The sequence below is a fragment of the Geotrypetes seraphini genome, chromosome 11 (genome assembly GCF_902459505.1).
Source record: "Geotrypetes seraphini chromosome 11, aGeoSer1.1, whole genome shotgun sequence".
In the NCBI taxonomy this organism is placed as follows: Eukaryota; Metazoa; Chordata; class Amphibia; order Gymnophiona; family Dermophiidae; genus Geotrypetes; species Geotrypetes seraphini.
The window spans coordinates 70058503-70077072 of record NC_047094.1 but is presented as its reverse complement, the minus strand read 5'-3'; the positions used below and the strand labels follow the sequence as shown (position 1 = coordinate 70077072).

General features: G+C 42.5%; 1 protein-coding gene across 5 annotated transcripts in view; it reads right to left on the bottom strand.

Annotated features, from left to right (window-relative positions):
* The window catches only part of GRIK5 (glutamate ionotropic receptor kainate type subunit 5), a 359271-nt gene that overhangs the window by 5943 nt on the left and 334758 nt on the right, over positions 1-18570 (bottom strand). For all 5 annotated transcript variants that reach the window (XM_033914745.1, XM_033914744.1, XM_033914746.1 and 2 more), the window contains one exon: positions 703-831. In XM_033914745.1, coding sequence (XP_033770636.1) covers positions 703-831 — 129 coding nt within the window. The remainder of the gene's footprint in view (positions 1-702; positions 832-18570) is intronic.

Here is an 18570-nt window from a genome sequence, read left to right as displayed (position 1 = left end):
GCCTGTCAGATCCTCCAAATATTAAAGCAGCAGAGACAGTGCTAAAGGCTGCCTCTCTGGCTGGCAGGGCCTTTCCTCTGATGCTTACCGCTGTTTTGATTCCACTTCCTGTGAGTGGGATGCAGCAGAAGAAAGGTCCCATCTGCCAGAGACACAGCCTTTAGCACTGTCTCTGCCGCTGTAGTATCTGGAAGACCTGGCAGACAAGTAAGCAGCTGGACAGGGAGGGGAGGGAGGTGCCAGACCCGAGCCAGTGGGGGGAGAGTTGCCGGACCTAGGAGGAGTGCTCATGCATGCACATGGGGGACATCTTCATTCTTATGTCCAGGGCCCACTGAGTCCCAGCTACACTCTGGCACATACAATGAAGACACATTTTCTACCACTTTCACTAGTATTTTATAAAAGAACATAAATTCCTATTGTCTTTATAAAATTGACTTAAAGTAAGGGCCTGAAATGGGCTTACACTAAATTTCCCCTTATAAAACTACCTTCCATGGGGATAAAAGTATGAGTGTTGCTCATTTCTGCAGATACTTTTATTCACTGAATGGGTGGGTGGGCAATGTTCAAACAGCTAGGTAACCTGGGCAAAGGACTTTTTACAATATCCCTTGCCGTGTGCCTAACCACTCCTTCAAAATGGATATCCAGGCTAACATGGAGCATTACACCATAGGGAGGCTGTTCACCCCTAACCTTTTGCCCGGTGGTCTTCCTCTTTCGGACACTTTCCTCCCTCCCACCACTTTCGCTTCAGTACTTCCAACCGGTTGTTTTCTTGCATCTGAAGGATGGCCAATGTGATCTCATCACGAAAGGGGGAGCCTGGGAAGAGAGAGATGAGCAGAAGAGAATCACATTCACAGTACATCAACAGTGGAAGCTCACCATACCTAAACACAACTGAAGCCTCTTTCAGAAGACACATCAGCATCTTTGTTACTGGCATATCCCTCTTATCCAGTCAGCAATGTTAAATCTGTGTCACCAAGACCAATAGAAACCCATATAGAAGGTTGCTAGGGTGCATAGGAAGAGGTATGGCCAGTAGGAAAAAGGAGGTATTGATGCTGTTGTATAAGACTCTGGTGAGACCTCATTTAGAATAGTGTACAATTCTGGATATCGCACTTTCAAAAAGATATAAACGGGATGGAGTCGGTTCAGAGGAAGGCTACTAAAATGGTTGGTAGTCTTCATTATAAGGTATATGGAATGTGACCCCAAAGACTTCATCTCACAATGATGCAATATAAGTACAACTACCCTAGATGAGCTAGCCCCAATACAAACAAAAAACAGAATCAGCAGACAATCAGACAAATGGTTCGACAACGAACTACTCCTACTCACAAGACAATGCACACAACTAGAAAGAAAATGGAGAAAAAGTAACCAAGAAAACACAAGAGCAGCATGGAAGAAACTAAACCAACAATACAAACAAACTAAAAGAAAAAAGAAAGACATACTACACAAACCAAATAGGCATAGAAGCCCAAGACACAAAAAAAACTATTCCAATTACTAAAAGAACTCACAGACACCAAACCCTACCTAGCCAAAAACGACAACCCTCCCCCTTCAGCCACCCTTTTAGCTGAATACTTTAAAAACAAAATTACAACTGCCAGGACAAACTTCGCAGGAACCCAACCCACCTAGAAGAGATCACAATGCCTCCCACAGAAAAAGAATCAGCTGTAGCAGATAGAACCTGGTCCCACTTCTCCACAATACAATGGTCCAACCTTAACAAACTCTATAAAAATACAGCCACGCAGCTTGTGACTTCAACCAGTGCCCTCCACACCTATTAAAAACCTTCAGCCTAAAATTCCACACTCTCCTCATGCAATGGATACAAACCATGCTCACAGATGGCCTTTTCCCACAAGACCTCTCCGAAACATCATCACCCCGATCTTAAAAGACCCAAAAGGAGCAACAGATCAACCATCCAACTACAGACCCATAGCCTCAATTCCACTATATGTCAAGCTAATGGAAGGCCTCGTAGCTAAACTCCTCACCAACTACCTAGAAAACCACAATTTGGACCACCCTACACAGTCTGGATTCAGAACCAACTTCAGCACTGAGACACTACTAGGCTCCCTTCTGGACACAGCTAGACAACACCTCAGCACAGGCAAAAAAATGCTGATTATTCAACTAGATCTCACCGCAGCATTTGATCAAGTAGATCACGACATCCTGCTACAAATACTAGATACAATAGGAATCACAGGCAAAGTATACACATGGTTTCAAGGATTCCTACAATACAGAACCTACAGAGTAAAGACAAACAAAGAACAATCAGAACCATGGTCCAACCCCTGTGGCGTACCCCAAGGATCGCCATTATCCCCAACACTCTTCAATCTCTACATTGCATCCCTCAGCACCTGCCTAGACAAAATAGGCTTAACCACCTATAGCTATGCAGATGACATCACCATTCTCCTTCCTTTTGATCAGCCAACGCCCACCATGACAGACAAACTACACAGAACTCTAGAAACAGTGACAACATGAATAAAAGACCACAAACTAAAACTGAACCCAGACAAAACAAAATTCATACTTCTCAAAAAAAATAAAACCCCAACCATAACAAACCTAGTAATAAACTCAATCACATACCCCATTCAACCCACTCTAAAACTTCTGGGAATGGCGATAGACAGATGCTGCACCATGCAACCACAAATCAACAAAACAATACAGAAATCATTCGCGGTCATGAGAAATCTAAGGCAAGTTTAAAAATTCTTCGACAGAAAACAATTCCAGCTCATGGTCCAGTCCCTAGTCCTAGGTCTCCTTGACTATTGCAACATCCTATATCTCCCCTACCCTACAACAATGATAAAACAACTACAAACAGTACAAAACACATCCCTGAGACTAATCTATTCACTAAGAAAACACGACCACTTCACCAAGGCATACCTCAACTCACACTGGCTCCCAATTCAAGCAAGAATACTATTTAAATTCTACTGTCTATTATTTAAATCCATAAATGGTGACAGCCCAGCCTACTTGAACAACCGCCTAATCAAAATTACCACAACCAAACACAGGAGAACCCAGACACCATTCACATACCCTCCAATAAGAGACATCAAACGGAAAAAACTGTACGATGGCCTTCTAGCCACACAGGCAGCAAAACTGGACCACCAACTCTCCAATCTACTAATCGCAACCCCAGACTACAAAACTTTCAGAAAAGAAATAAAAATCCTGCTATTCAAGAAATCCATGAAGACTAACTAACACCATATGAAACATTTCAATCCTCTGAAGCAACCCACTCTACTCTGTAACACCTCTGGACATGTCCAGAAATCCTCTTCTGTAATCCGCCTTGAACCGCAAGGTAATGGCGGAATAAAAATCACTAATATAATGTAATGTAATATATAGGGACAGACTTAAAGATCTCAATATGTATACTTTGGAGGAAAGGCGAGAGATGGGAAACATGTTAGAAATGCTTAAGTACCTAGGTAGCATAAATGTGCATGAGGCGAGTCTCTTTCATTTAGAAGGAAGCTACAGAATGAGAGAGCATAAGATAAAGTTAAGAGGAGTAATCTAAGTGTAGCCCCTGGCCTCCTATAGCAACCTGTGGCTGGTTATGTGTACAGGAGGCAGGCCAGAAGGACAATATCAAGTTAAAAGAGGATAAATAGGACAAATAAAAATTCCCCCTTTACCAGTACATTCAGGGTTTTGGGACACTGATCCCCTGAGCTATATGCATAGAGGTAACCAGCTACTTAGAACAGCTCCTCCAAAACTGCTTCTTCCTACTCCCAACTGTAAGGTGACCATATGTCCCGTTTTCAACGGGACAGTCCCGTTTTCAGACCGACCATCCCGTTGTCCCGACCCACCACTTCGGGACACCAAAATGTCCCGTTTTCAGGGACAGCGTCCCGAAGCTGTGCGCGGGGACACCAGGACGGCTGATCACTTTCTCTCCCTGCCACGCCGATTGAAACCCTGGGCCGCCGCCGCTGCTTCTTGGTTTCTTCCCAACCTCAATTTTGACGTCAGAGAGGAAGTTTGGGCCAGTCAGGCAGCGATTGGCTGGCCCCGAACTTCCTCTCCGACGTCAAAATTGACGTCGGGAAGAAGCCAAGAAGCAGCGGCGGCGGCCCAGGGTTTCAATCGGCGCGGTAGGGAGGCAGACTAGCAGGCAGTGGCGGTACACGGGCGGGCGAGGGGTTTGAATCCGCGGGGGGGGGGGAATCGCTGGGGGGTTGAATCAGGCACTGGAGGGAGGAAAGGAGGTAGGCAGTTAGGCTGGCTTTGGGGGAGGTGCAAAGGCAAGGGAAGACATAGGAAGGAGGCACTGGGGGCACTAGGGACACAGGACAGAGGCACTGAGGACATTATGGACATGAGAAGGAGGCACTGGGGGCACTTTGGACATGGGAAAGAGGCATTGGGGGCACTATGGACATGGGAAGGAGGCACTGGGGGCACTAGGGACATGGGAAGGAGGCACTGGGGGCACTAGGGACACAGGACAGAGGCACTGAGGACATTATGGACATGAGAAGGAGGCACTGGGGGCTCTTTGGACATGGGAAGGAGGCACTGGGGGCACTAGGGACATGGGAAGGAGGCACTGGGGGCACTAGGGACACAGGACAAAGGCACTGGGGCCACTATGGACATAGGAAGGAAGGAAGGAGGGAATAGAAAGGGACAATTGTTGGGCCTGAGTGCAGAAAAAAAGAAATGAAAGAAAGGATACACAGACAGAAGGAAACGCAACCAGAGACTCATGAAATCACCAGCCAACAAAGATAGGAAAAATGATTTTATTTTCAATTTAGTGATCAAAACGTGTAAGTTTTGAGAATTTATATCTGCTGTCTATATTGTGCACTATATTTGTCTATTTTTCTATAGTTACTGAGGTGACATTTAAAGACATTTGCCTTGACATCTTTGAAAACCCCCCAAATATAAATGACAATTAACATTTTCTCTGCGTATAGTGTGCTTTGTAGTGTTTTTTTTAATTTTAAGGTTACCATTATGAATTAATATGAAGATATTATATGTACATGAAAAATGAATGGAAGAAATTGGGGGTGGGATTGGGGGCATGGCTAGAGCAGATTTGGGGTGGGACTAAGGTGGGATTGGGGCAGGGCTAGGGCAGAATTAGGGGCGGGACTGACAATTAATAAATGTCCCCTTTTGATGAAAAAAATAAATGGTCACGTTACCCAACTGCTCACTTTCCCTTCTCATACCAACTGCAACTGTGCTTCTCTCTGCACTGTTTATCAGGCTCTCTGCTCTTGGCAGTGGGAGGAGTCCAGACAGTGCACACCATAGCTTTCTTGTTGCTATGACATCAGAGGCCTGTTTGCTGAATTTCTGTACTTAGACAGATTCAGTGACCACCGAGGCAGATTCAGGTAACACAAGAATCCTCTTCACTGTATTTTAAAAGATGTAGTGAACATGGGAATCCCCCTCTTCACATTCTCCCCCTGCCACAATTGGACGGGTCCCATATCCACCTATAAGACAAGTGTGGTAAGCACAATTGCTACCTAATACAGCAGAGTCATCATGACTAACCAGTTGAAAACATGTACTCATGCATTCAAGAACTGTCAACCCATCAGCAATGACAGTCTTTGCAGAAATTTGTATAGACTGATTAGAAGGGATACTTTTACTCTTAAACTAGAGAATATGACAAACCTCGCTATCGACGAAAAGTTGGCCATATGGAACTCTTCTATTTCCGAACTTCTAGACTCATTGGCTCCTGTTTCCACTTATGCTATCTCCCCTCGTAAACAAAAAAATCCCTGGTACACTCCTCGTCCATGATTAAAAAAACAACTGCGAACTCTAGAAAGGAAGTGGCGACACAACAAAACATTAGTAAATTTTTCTAAATTTAGGGAGCATGCCTCATACCTCAAATCAGAAATAAATAATACCAAAAGAGCATATTACTCCAAACAAATTAAAAAGGCTAAAAACACAGCGGCCTTATATGCTATAACTAAATCTATAACTTCAAAGAAGAATCAAACAAACGCGACTGATTCCCTTCCAACTGCGCAGGCTTTAGCAACATATTTTATTGGCAAAGTCAAGAAAATCAGAGAGACCATCAAAATAGACGATAATAATACCATTGATTCAACCGAAGCCAAAGAAATTACTAGCCTTTCATTTTCAAAATGTTCACGATCCACTCTTCCACCTATTCAAGAAATTAAGAAGTGCCTGAATACCCTCAACATCAAGGAAACCCGTAATGAAATAATCCCTCCATTCCTCTTGAAACAGTTCTTCCATATCTTTGACCCGCTAATACTCGATCTGGTTAAGACTAGTCTCAGCTCTGGATCCCTGCCTAAGCAATGGAAAGAATCGATTGTATGTCCCATTGTTAAAGATCATAGAACAAGTTCATAGAAACATAGAAATAGACGGCAGATAAGGGCCACGGCCCATCTAGTCTGCCCACCCCAATGACCCTCCCCTATCTTTCTCTGTGAATAGATCCCACGTGTCTATCCCATTTGGCCTTAAAATCAGGCACGCTGCTGGCCTCAATAACCTGAAGTGGAAGACTATTCCAGCGATCAACCACCCTTTCAGTGAAAAATAATTTCCTGGTGTCCCCGTGCAGTTTTCCACCCCTGATTTTCCACGGATGCCCCCTTGTTGCCGTGAGACCCTTGAAAAAGAAGATATCTTCTTCCACCTCGATGCAGCCCGTGAGATACTTGAATGTTTCGATCATGTCACCCCTCTCTCTGCGTTCCTCGAGTTAATACAGCTGCAACTTATCCATTCCTCGTATGGGAGATCCTTGAGTCCCGAGACCATCTGGGTGGCCATTCTCTGGACCGACTCCAGTCTCAGCACATCCTTACGGTAATGCGGCCTCCAAAATTGCACACAGTATTCCAGGTGGGGCCTCACCATGGATCTATGCAATGGCATAAATGACTTCAGGCTTACGGCTGACGAAACTCCTGCGTATGCAACCTATGATTTGCCTTGCCTTGGATGAAGCTTGCTCCACTTGATTGGCAGTCTTCATGTTCTAACTAATGATCACCCCTAAGTCTCGTTCTGCTTCAGTTCTTGTTAGGATCTCGCCATTAAGGGTGTAAGTCTTGCATGGATTTTGGATGCCCAGGTGCATGACGTTCGTTAGAATTATCCAATTACAGACCCATAGCCAATATCCCCTTCCTCTCAAAACTTACTGAGAAAATCGTGTTCTTCCAATTAACAGATTTTATTGAAAAAACTAAGGCTCTGCACCCTAATCAGACTGGATTTCACCAACATCACTCTACTGAGCTTTAAACAACTAAGATATTTTATCACCTTGATCACTATCAGTCAGTGTTGCTCATTTCTCTTAATCTCTCCTCCGCATCTGACACAATCGACCACACTCTTACTATTACTTCTCCAAGAAATCATAATTTTTGACCAGGTCTTGGACAGGTCTTCATCCTTCTTTTCTGACAGGTCTTCTAAGGTTATTTTCAACTCTAACGTTTCAGAACCCTTTAAAAATATCCATGGCATTCCTCAAGGTTCCATCTTATCTCCACTACTTTTCAATATATTCATGCCTCCGCTCTTAACATTAGGGCAGTCTATAGGTTTCATGATATTCGTGAACGTGGATGATGTGCAATTAATCCACCCAATAGATCTTAGTAATCCAGCTGAAGTTTCTAATATAAACTTGAAATTAGAGAAAATAAAATCCTGGCTAGATGACAACAGGTTATTACTAAACGTTGATAAATCAAAATTAAAGATTTTCCCTTATAAGGAAGGTTTAACTATTCAGGTGCTATTGAAACTCACTTCTCTGTTGATTAAAATTATGAACTCTTTAAAGTTGTTAGGGGTCACTTTTGACAGCAAATTTACATACCACCTACACATTAGCACGGTAGTTCAACATTGTTTCCATCGCCTAAGAATGATTAGATCGTTAGCCAAACTCCTGGACCCTGCATCTTTAAACATTCTAATTCACTCCCTAATAATATCTTGTATAGATTATTGTAATGCTCTGTTTAAGGGCATAACAAAAAAGGAAATCAGACGATTTAGAAATCATACAGAACACTGCCGTAAAAATCATATTCAATGCCAAAAAATACAATCATGTATCACCCCTTCTTTAAAAAGTTCATTGGCTCCCTGTCGAGCACAGAATAAATTATAAAATTCTTTTATTGACTTTTAAAACCCATTTAAGTAACCAAACTGAATTTATCAACAGTTTAATTATACCTTACTATCCATCTAAAGCCCTTCGTTCTACGTCTCAAAATCTCTTAACGATCCCTTCTTTAAAGCACATCAATATCATTAAATCCAATAATTTCCTGGTAACCGCCCCTTCTCTTTGGAATTCCACCCCTAACCATCTCTGTTCAGAAGTATCTCTTCCTCAATTTAAAATTAAGGGCTCCTTTTACAAAGGTGCGCTAGCAGTTTTAGCATGCGCTACAATGCCGCGCGTGCTAGCCGCTACCGCCTCCTCTTGAGCAGGCGGTAGTTTTTTGGGTAGTACGCACTAATCTGGTGCGTGCGCTAAAAACGCTAGCGCACCTTTGTAAAAGGAGCCCTAAGTTTAAAACATTCTTATGTCAAGACACTTTTGACACCTAATTGCCCTTATTAGGGCTAAATTTTATTTTGTTTTATTTTTTAAATCCCCTTCCTATCGTACCTTACCTTTTATGTTCACTTTACTTTAACCATTGTAGTTTCTGCCTTTTTTTTCTTCCTCTTGTTCCTGCTCGTTTAAAGTTTGTGTATTACTTGTCTTGTTAACTCATCATGAGGTTCATTTATGTAAGTTTGTATTGCCTGTTCTTTATTAGTACTTATTTGTACATCGCTCAGAAGTTTGATTAAGCGGTACAAATTTTTTTTTTAATAAACCTGAAACTTGATCATAAACAAGTTTTGTGACAGACTTATGGGTTCTGTCTGATCTGCACAGTATCATCAGCATGCAGACCAGATGAATCATCTGAAACAGTAGGCATACTTTCACCATCAGCTTCAATTTCCTCAGTTACATCAATTAAAAGTGCAGGAACATTAATGTCTGCCAATATTCCCTTGTAAGGGCTGTTATTAATTGTGGAACTGCTAAACCCAGGTAAAGGTTCAGATACACTGGTTGATTCAGTTAGAATTGGCATTGCTTCTGGTCTATGTATAGGAGATACATGAGGTAACATAGAAACATAGAAACAGACGGCAGATAAGGGCCCACTGCCCATCTAGTCTGCCCACCTTAATGTCCCTCCCCTACCTTTGCCCTGTGAATAGATCCCATGTGCCGATCCCATTTGGCCTTAAAATCAGGCACGCTGCTGGCCTCAATCACCTGTAGTGGAAGACTATTCCAGCGATCAACCACTCTTTCAGTGAAAAAGAATTTCCTGGTGTCACCTCGTAGTTTCCCGCCCCTGATTTTCAACGGATGCCCTCTTGTTGTCATGGGACCCTTGAAAAAGAAGATATCTTCCTCCGCCTCGATGCGGCCCGTAAGATACTTTAACGTCTCGATCATGTCTCCCCTCTCTCTGCGCTCCTCGAGCGAGTATAGCTGTAATTTGTCAAGCCGTTTTTCGTATGGTAGATCCTTGAGTCCCGAGACCATCCGGGTGGCCATTCTTTGCACCGACTCCAGTCTCAGCACATCCTTGCGATAATGCGGCCTCCAGAATTGCACACAGTATTCCAGGTGGGGCCTCACCATGTCATGGGTATGTTGTGTGAGAGACAGGGGTAACTAAGATCCTTTGTACTGCTAGCATTTCTTTCAGTTACTGTCTTAGTGATCCATTTCTGAAACATCTTACTAACTCAATTGGATCTAGGCCTTGAGATGCTTGTGGGTTCAAACTCTGATAATTCTGCAGAGTGGTCTAAGTCACAGCTTTTTTGTTCATTCTGTAAGCGATTTAACTTTCATCTTTATTTTAATATTGGCCTAGATGTTGTAGAATTTTCAATGTGTGGCAATCAGACTGATTGACTAATGGGGAGTAGGCGATTTCTGTGTAGAGTTTTCTCAGGACCTTTTCCACTTTCCAGTGTCAGCTTGTACACTGGCAGGTTTGGCAATTGAGTCACTACCACATAGAGCTGTTTGCACCAGTGGTTTGATAGTTTGTGTGTGCCTGGGAGCCTAGAGACCTGATCTCTACTCTGTCCCCAGCTTGTAGCTCTTGGCATTTGACTCGGGCATCATAGCAGAGATTATTGTCTGTATTTTGCTTGTCAGCTGTCTCTTGAGCTGCTTGATAAGCAGCATCGAGTTGCTGTTTGAGCTTCTGGATGTATTTGAGATGGTTTCCTAAAGAGTGTCCATCTGGTGTGACTCCAAAACATAAATCCACAGGTAGTCTAGCTTCATGCACAAACATAAGATAATAAGGGAAATACCCCATGGCATCATTCTTTGTGCAGTTATAAGCATATACCAATCTGATTACATGCTGCCTTACTGTTTCTGCTTTGGGTCTAAAGAACCCAAATGTTTAACAAAGTTCTATTGAATCTTTCTAGTTTTGGATCTCCCTGTGTGGTATGTGACTTTCTGATGCCACAAACTTTCAAAATCTCTACCTTGGTCAGAGTGGATTCTGTTGGGAAATCCATAGCATACAAAATATTTTTCTTATAACAGTTTTGTAACTGTGTCTGTCATTGATTTTTAGTAGGATAGGCTTGTGCATACTGGGTAAAATGATCAGTGAACACCAAAATATTACCAATGCTTTGTTGTCATTTTCCAAATACAGGAAATCGATGTACACTAAGTCTAGTGGTCAATTGCTGGTAATGCGCCTTAGAGGTGCAGCTCGAATAGACAATGTCTTTCTCATAATACACTTCCTACATGTCTTAACATAGTTCAGTGTCAGCAATCTGGGTCAGAAGAACCTGGCCTTGATAAGCTCAGTGGTGCTATCCACACTCATATGGCTGGTCTCATCATTTAAACTTCTCAATACAGAACCATGAAATTTCTGTGGCAGCATCAACTGTTTTTTGGGGCAGCCAGTGGCATATTGGGTGGTTCAATATAACAAATCACCTGACATAACCAGAAGATCTAGGTGATTTGACATTATAGACTTAACAGGTTTACGGTATTTCTTTACTTTCCACATACTGTGAATTTGGCACCATATAGATAGTTCTGTTATGTCCCTTCCGGATTCCATACTCTAGGTGTTCAATCCCTTCCCGCAATCCGGGAGTTGCATAAATCTAAACACTTTTCTGAGCATGTGCTCCTCCTACCTTAGAGAGTGAGTTAGAGCCCCCCCCCACACACACACACACACAATTTCAGTTTCTGCAAGCAATCCATGCAAAAGTCTTTTGATTTTCTCTACATCTTTTTCTTATTTTTTTTTAAGTCTGTGTTTCTGGTCACCATTGCCTCGGCATTGTGTGCGTCAGAGTTTCAGGCTCTTTCATGCAGTGAACCCTTTCTATGGATCACAGAAGTGGGGCTGGTTGTCCATATAGTACCTTCTTTCTATCGAAGGTGGTTTCCGATTTCCATGTCACCCAAACAGTTCGTTTTCCTGTGTTTCACTTCACAGGATCGGTGCAAAAGAATCAAATCTTCTGCAACTTGGACGTCAGGAGAATTTTGCTCCACTATTTGGAGAAGACTAATGACTTTCGGCTATCTGATCATCTGTTTGTCCTGACTAATCTGTCTCGGCCAAGTGGGCCAGCTTCTAGGTCCTCGATCGCCCATTGGATTCATATAGCCATTTATGCGACTTACATCATCCGCGGTAGGTAGCTGCCTGTTTCTCTCATGGCCCACTCAACTAGAAGCGTTGTTGCCTCATGGGTGGAGTCTCAAGCATTTCATCCAGCTGAAATTTGCAGGGCAGCTGCTTGGTCCTATCTTAATAATTTTCCCCGGTTTTAACGAGTGGATATGGTGGCTCGCTCTAATGCCGCTTATGGGATCTCAGTGCTGTGGGCAGTCTCTTCTGTCCCTCCCTAGATGCTACAACAACTGATGAAGGAACGAACAATACTTTGAATACCTTTTTAAACTTAAGTGGCGCTCAGAATCCAAGATCAGCTGAGCGACCGTGTCACAGGAAATATAAAAGAAGTTCTTCTGAATCAGGTACTCTGCCGTCAGCGTCTAGATTTTGTGTATTAGCTGTTTCGCTGTAACATTATGTTTAACGGCTACACATATGCATCATTTTTTGTCTTTGTTACATTGTTTAGGACACATTTTAAGCAGCAGTTCACTAGCAAGTCAGCGGGTTCTCTGAAGCAGCCAGGGTTGGCGAAACGCGTCAGAACCTCGCCGGGTCAACGCTAATTGAACATTCAAGATAAGTTTTTTTTGAACTCACAGAACCTCGTGGGTCAACGCTAATTGAACATTCAAGATAAGTTTTTTTTGAACTCACGTTTTTTTGAATTTATTCACAAATTGAAGAGTTATTTCACTAGATGGACATAACTATTTGAGAACGTTTTCTAACAAGTACTTTTCATTACCTTTTCACTTTTAATGGTGCAGTGATAGATTCTACAAAAAACGCTCTCTAGGGGTTCCGCACCCCACACTGAGGTTTTTTACTCCATCTTGGATTCTGAGCGCCACTTAAGTTTAAAAAGGTATTCAAAGTATTGTTCGTTCCTTCATCAGTTGTTTTTGTATCTACGAATTTTGGGAACAACCCTGAGTTTGAATTTTCACCCAGTTGTGTGTATTGGACCTCCCTAGATGCTGCCATTGCTTCGGTACATCACCTAGAGTATGTCCAGAGAAGGGATGTTAACAGAATGGAAAATTAGGTTTTTACCTTCGATAATCTTTCTGTTAGACTCTGTAGGATTCCATAAGACATGCCCTCTCTGTGTAAGCTCTGTTGTTTCAAAACCGTGTTCTTTCTGCCTCAGTTATTCTCCTTGCAGGCTTCAGGATCTTCCAGCAAGTCAACAGAACCTGGGGGCAGTTTGCTCTTCTTTGAGTATACATCTTGCTGATGGCTGTTTCATGTGGGGCTTATTACACACAGCGGGTTAATTCTACATTATTCTTAAATATTTTTCTGTGTTGCATTTTGCCTGTTATTTGTTTTTATATTTTGCAAAGCTGTTCATAACAGGAATTGCTTATGTTGCTGGAGAGGTTCCTGCGTGACCCCTTCTTTGTCATGGATTGGTTCCGGTATGATTACTTGACATTGGGCCGAACTATAGGGGGCTCTAACTCACTCTCTAAGGTAGGAGAAGCACATGCTCAGAAAAGTGTTTGTATTTCTGCAACTTTCGGAACGCGGGAAGGTATTGAACACCTAGAGTATGGAATCCCTCAGGGACTAACAGAAAGAAGATTATCGAAGGTAAAAACCTAATCTTCCATTGTGGAATTTGTCTACTACAGCTCACTTCAATGCTAAGAATTCCAGCTGGCGAACTGGATATTTCTTTTCAGGTTCAGATAATTTTCGGCTGGCAAAAGCAACAGGCTTTATATCCTATGAATACTCCTGGTACAATATTGCACCTAATCCTTCGTGGCCAGCAATTGTATGCAGAATGTAGGGCAGTCGACCGTCAATGAAAGCCAACACTGGTGCCCTTCTACCTTCATGGAGACTACTGATGTGACATTGGAACTGTTCGCATTGCGGGTCCCCAGGCGCTCCTTCACTGGGTCCCTCAGGAGTTTCCCTGCGGCTTGGTGGACTTAGTCCTATGTGGGGCCCCAAGTTGCACTCTCCAGCCAGTGGAATTACTGTTTTGCCAGTGGTACTGAAGGAAAATCCAGATGCATGACCACGCCCCCCCCCAGGCCTGCTCAGCTCCACCCCGTTCCACCTGTGTCACTAGCATTCCAACCCCCAGCCCCACCCCCAGATGGCATCCGCGTATGCATGGACATGACTGCGCAGATGCCTCTTCTCCACGTGATTTTGACGGAAAGCTTTTCAAAACCCGGACAAAGTGCCAGATTTTGAAAAGCCGTCCAGACCCCCAGACATGTCCTCGAAAAAGAGGACATGTCCGGGGAAATCCGGACGTCTGGTAACCCTAGCCAGTGGCTTCCTTCTGGAAGGGCAGGGACAGGGCACAGATGTCAATGCAGATGACTTTTTTAAATATGCAATGTCACCTCAGTAACAACTATAGAAAAATAGACAAATATAGTGCAAAATATAGACAGCAAATATAAATTCTCATAACTGACACAGTTTGATCACTAAATTGAAAATAAAATCATTTTTTTCTACCTTTATTGTCTGGTCTTCCTCCCCCCCCCCCCCCCCCATACCCACCCACCACGGTTGTCTGGTGATTTCTTTATTTCTTTTCTTCCTCAGGCAAAGCAATTGTCTCTTCCTCCTTCCCTCCTTCCTATGTCCCCCCTCAATGCCTTCCAGCCTTTGTCCTCTTCCTCCCCCCATTGTCTGGTGATTTCTTTCTTTCCTTCCTCAGGTCCAACAATTGTCCCTTTCTCCCTCCCTCCTGTTCCCTCACTGCCTTCCAGCCTCTGTCCTCTTCCTCCCCCCATTGTCTGGTGATTTCATTCTTTCCTTCCTCAGGTCCAACAATTGTCCCTTTCTCCCTCCCTCCTGTTGCCTCACTGCCTTCCAGCCTCTGTCCTCTTCCGCCCCCCCCCCCCCCAAGCCTGCCTGCCCGCTGGATTTAATTACCCCCCGCTGCTGTGTGGACACTGCTCAGCAACACGGCACCCGTAAGGGCCAGGCGGGTACAGTGATTGCATGCCACTGACCCAGAAGCTTACCTCCGACTTCAATTCTGACTTTGGCGAGAAGGCTGGTCCAGACCTTCTCGCCGACATCAGAATTGACATCGGGGGTAAGGCTTCTGGGCTGGCGGCATGCAATCACTGCACCCGCCTGGCTTTTCCCTTCTTTTACTTTCGGCAGTGAGCAACCAGCAGCGGCGGCGGCAGGCGGTGGTCCTGCAAGGTAACGGGGGGGGGGGATTTGGGTATTTGCTCTATAGGATGCACCCTTTTTTCCACCCACTTTTTTGGGGGGAAAATGTGCGTCTTATGGAGTGAAAAATACAGAAATTGACAAAGGAATCTCTTGTAACAGAAAGGTCCTTGTAACAGAAAGGCCCTTCCCTCTCCCGGACACCAATTTAGTAAAGTTTGCATTGCCATTTTCACAGTAATATCCAAAAGTGCACAAACCAGTTTCTATTTCAGACCTTTTCTTGTGTTTATTTTATTTTCAAATCCCTGCCACTCTGACAGAATGATACAGCAACCAATGTGCTCCAATGTGGCCAGAGTTGAGTGCAGCAAAATATACCAAAATTAATGTAAACCCTTTTAGATAGGTCCCTGTTCATGTGCAATTTGTGTAGCCCCTGGCTTCTTATGGTACCCTGTAGCTGGTTATGTGCACAGGAGGCAGGCCTGAAAGACACTATCAGGTAAAAAGAGGGAAAAATATCTTATTATAGCAAAAAGATCGCAGCAGCCAATAACTCTTCAGCACTTTACAAGATTGAGAAATCTCTTACCTTTCGGGATTCCAATAGTAAAATGATGGATGCCTCAGCTCCCCCAGCCCAAGATTTGGCATATCATTTCATCAACAAAATAGTCTGTGTGCATGACTCAATGTCTATTCAGGCTGCCTGTCTTGATACCTCTCCAGAAAAGATCAAACATATTCCCATCAGCATTTTTTCTAACTTTAGCCCCCCTCTCTGGTGAAGATCCAATAAACCCTCCAGTCCTTAAATATGACGGGAAACCCATGCGACATTCTGCCATCATCATTATTGAATCAGTTCTTTTCCATCCTAGGACCTTTTGTCCATAGCATGATATCGAACAGCCTCATAACTGGCTCTTTGCCAAAAGTCAAAATCAGCAACTATCAAACCGATTCTTAAGCAGTTAAATGCAAGCACAAAAGAATGTTCCAATTACCGACCTATAGCAAACATTCCATTTCTTGCTAAACTAACCGAGAAAATTGTGTTCAACCAACTGACTCCATTCTTTGAGAAGACAAACGCCTTACATTTCAATCAAACTGGCTTTAGACCACACAATTCAAATGAGTTTTCAGTCTTAGGACTCTTAACTTTTTAAAATTTTACATGGAATTTTTTCGTCTTTATTTCCTCTATCATTTAACTCTCTTCGGTTTCACACTACCAGGAATACACATAAATTTAAATTGCTTTTCCCTTCTGTTAAAGGGATTAAAACCCTAGGTAAATTCTCACATTCTTTAGCCTATTCCTTGGTAAAAGTTTGGAACGATCTTCCTTCGATTATCAGAATGTCATTATCTCTATCACTTTTTAGGAAAAATCTGAAAACTTATCTCTCAGAGATTCTTAACTGAGGACTGATCTAATTTATTGAAAATTTTTCTATTACTTTCATTATTCTTTTAAACTTTGTTAACTGGCTCGAGTCCTTGCTGGAATGATCTGGTATATAAGATGGAAATTAGATTAGATTAGATTAACTTCCATTAGATACTTTCTAGACCACAGAAAATCTGTCCTGCTTGTGTCTTTGGATTTAATAGCCGCCTTTAATACAATTGATCATTCACTTCTATTGCTCAGACTTCGTTCACTGGGAATCTCAGGAACAGCCCTAGAGTACTGTAGTTTAAGTCGTATTTCTCCAATAGGACTTATCAAGTCAAGACTCCAAACTCTGCCTCGGAGCCATATTCGCAAAGGTTTGATGTCCCCCAAGGTTCCATTTTGTCTCCGATGTTGTTCAACCTTTTTCTAGCCCCACTGTTAACATTAGCATAATCAATTGGTTTCACCATTTTCGCCTATGATGATATACAATTACTTTACCCTATTCAGACACAAAACAAAAATAAAACTTGCATTAATCAGCAATTGGCACTCTGAGAACTTTCTCTCACTTAATATTAGTAAATAAAAAACCTTGATATTTCCAACAATGAGGCTCTATCATCCCCTATCTGTATCAATTCAACACCCATCCAAACAGTAACTTCGATCAAAGTGATTCTTGATGATAAGCTATCCTTCAATAAGCAAGTCAGTTCTGTAGTTAAAAAATGCTTTTTTTAAACTCAAAATGATTTGTTTTCTTTCATCTCTTTTGGATCACAATTCCCTCAATATACTCATTCATTCGCTGGTGATTTTCAACTTAGATTACTGTCATTCACTCTATCAGGGAATCACGCAAAAAGAAATTAGGAGGCTTCAGATAATTCAAAACACGGCAGTAAAATTAATCTTCAAGGCAAAAAAATATGACCATGTTACTCCACTTGTGAAAACTGCTCACACAGGATAATTTTCAAAATTCTCCTTCTTACCTTTAAAGTTAAACTAGATCTCTCTAGTATAGTCCTTCTTTCATAGATAGGGTTCTTCGATCATCTCAACAAAATCTTCTGGATACTCCATCCATCCGTCAGATCTTTTATGATAAGACCCGAAAAACAATTTTCTCAGTGATAGCTCTAACATTGTGGAACTCTCTACCTTCAAATATGAGGCAAGAAACCAACGTGGCCAAATTCAAAGCAAGCCTAAAAACTTTTCTTTTTAAAGATGCATTTGGAGTACGAATCAGGTTTTCTGAATTATCTTATTCCCTTTCCAATTTATTCTCTCCCATTCCTTCTCTTTTTATTTTATGAAATGATGTATCCTAAAAGTTCTCTTTTCGTATCACGTATCATCTCTCATGTTGTCTGTTTTGCCTATTTTAGCCTAATTTTTAGATAATGTTTTTTTTTGTAAACCGCTTAGGATTGGTAAGTGGTATATCAAACAATAATAAACCTGAAACTTAAATAAGACAAATAGAAAGTCTCCCTTTATCAGTACATTCAGGGTTTTGGGACACTAATCCCCTGAGTTATATGCATAGAGGTAACTAGCTGCTTAGAGAAATTCTCTGACAGCTCCCCCTAAACTACTAACTAGAGATAGAAAAACAGTCTCTCCCTATTCCCAACTGCTCACTTTCCTTTCTCACACCAGCTGCCACTGTGCTTCTCTCTACACTGTTTATCAGGCTGAAAAAACTCTGACTCTTTCAAAAGAACTAATAGGAGCTCTCTGCTCTTGGTAGTGGGAGGAGTCCACACAGTGTGCATGATAGCCTCCCCATTGCTATGACATCAGAGGCCTGTTTGCTGAATTTCTGTACTTAGATTCGGGTAAACAGAAATACCCTTCTTCACTGCACTTTGAAAGATGCAGTGAACATGGGAATCCCACTCTTCACATAAGGAAATACTTTTTTACAGAAAGGGTGGTTAATGTATGGAATAGTCTCCTGGTAGAGGTGGTGGAGACAAAGATTGTGTCTGAATTCAAGAAAGCATGGGCGAGGCACTTGGGATCTCTTAGTGAATGGATGAGCACACTGGATGGGCCATTTGGCCTTTATCTGCCGTCATGTTTCTATGTTTTACCTGCTCGCCATTAATCCTC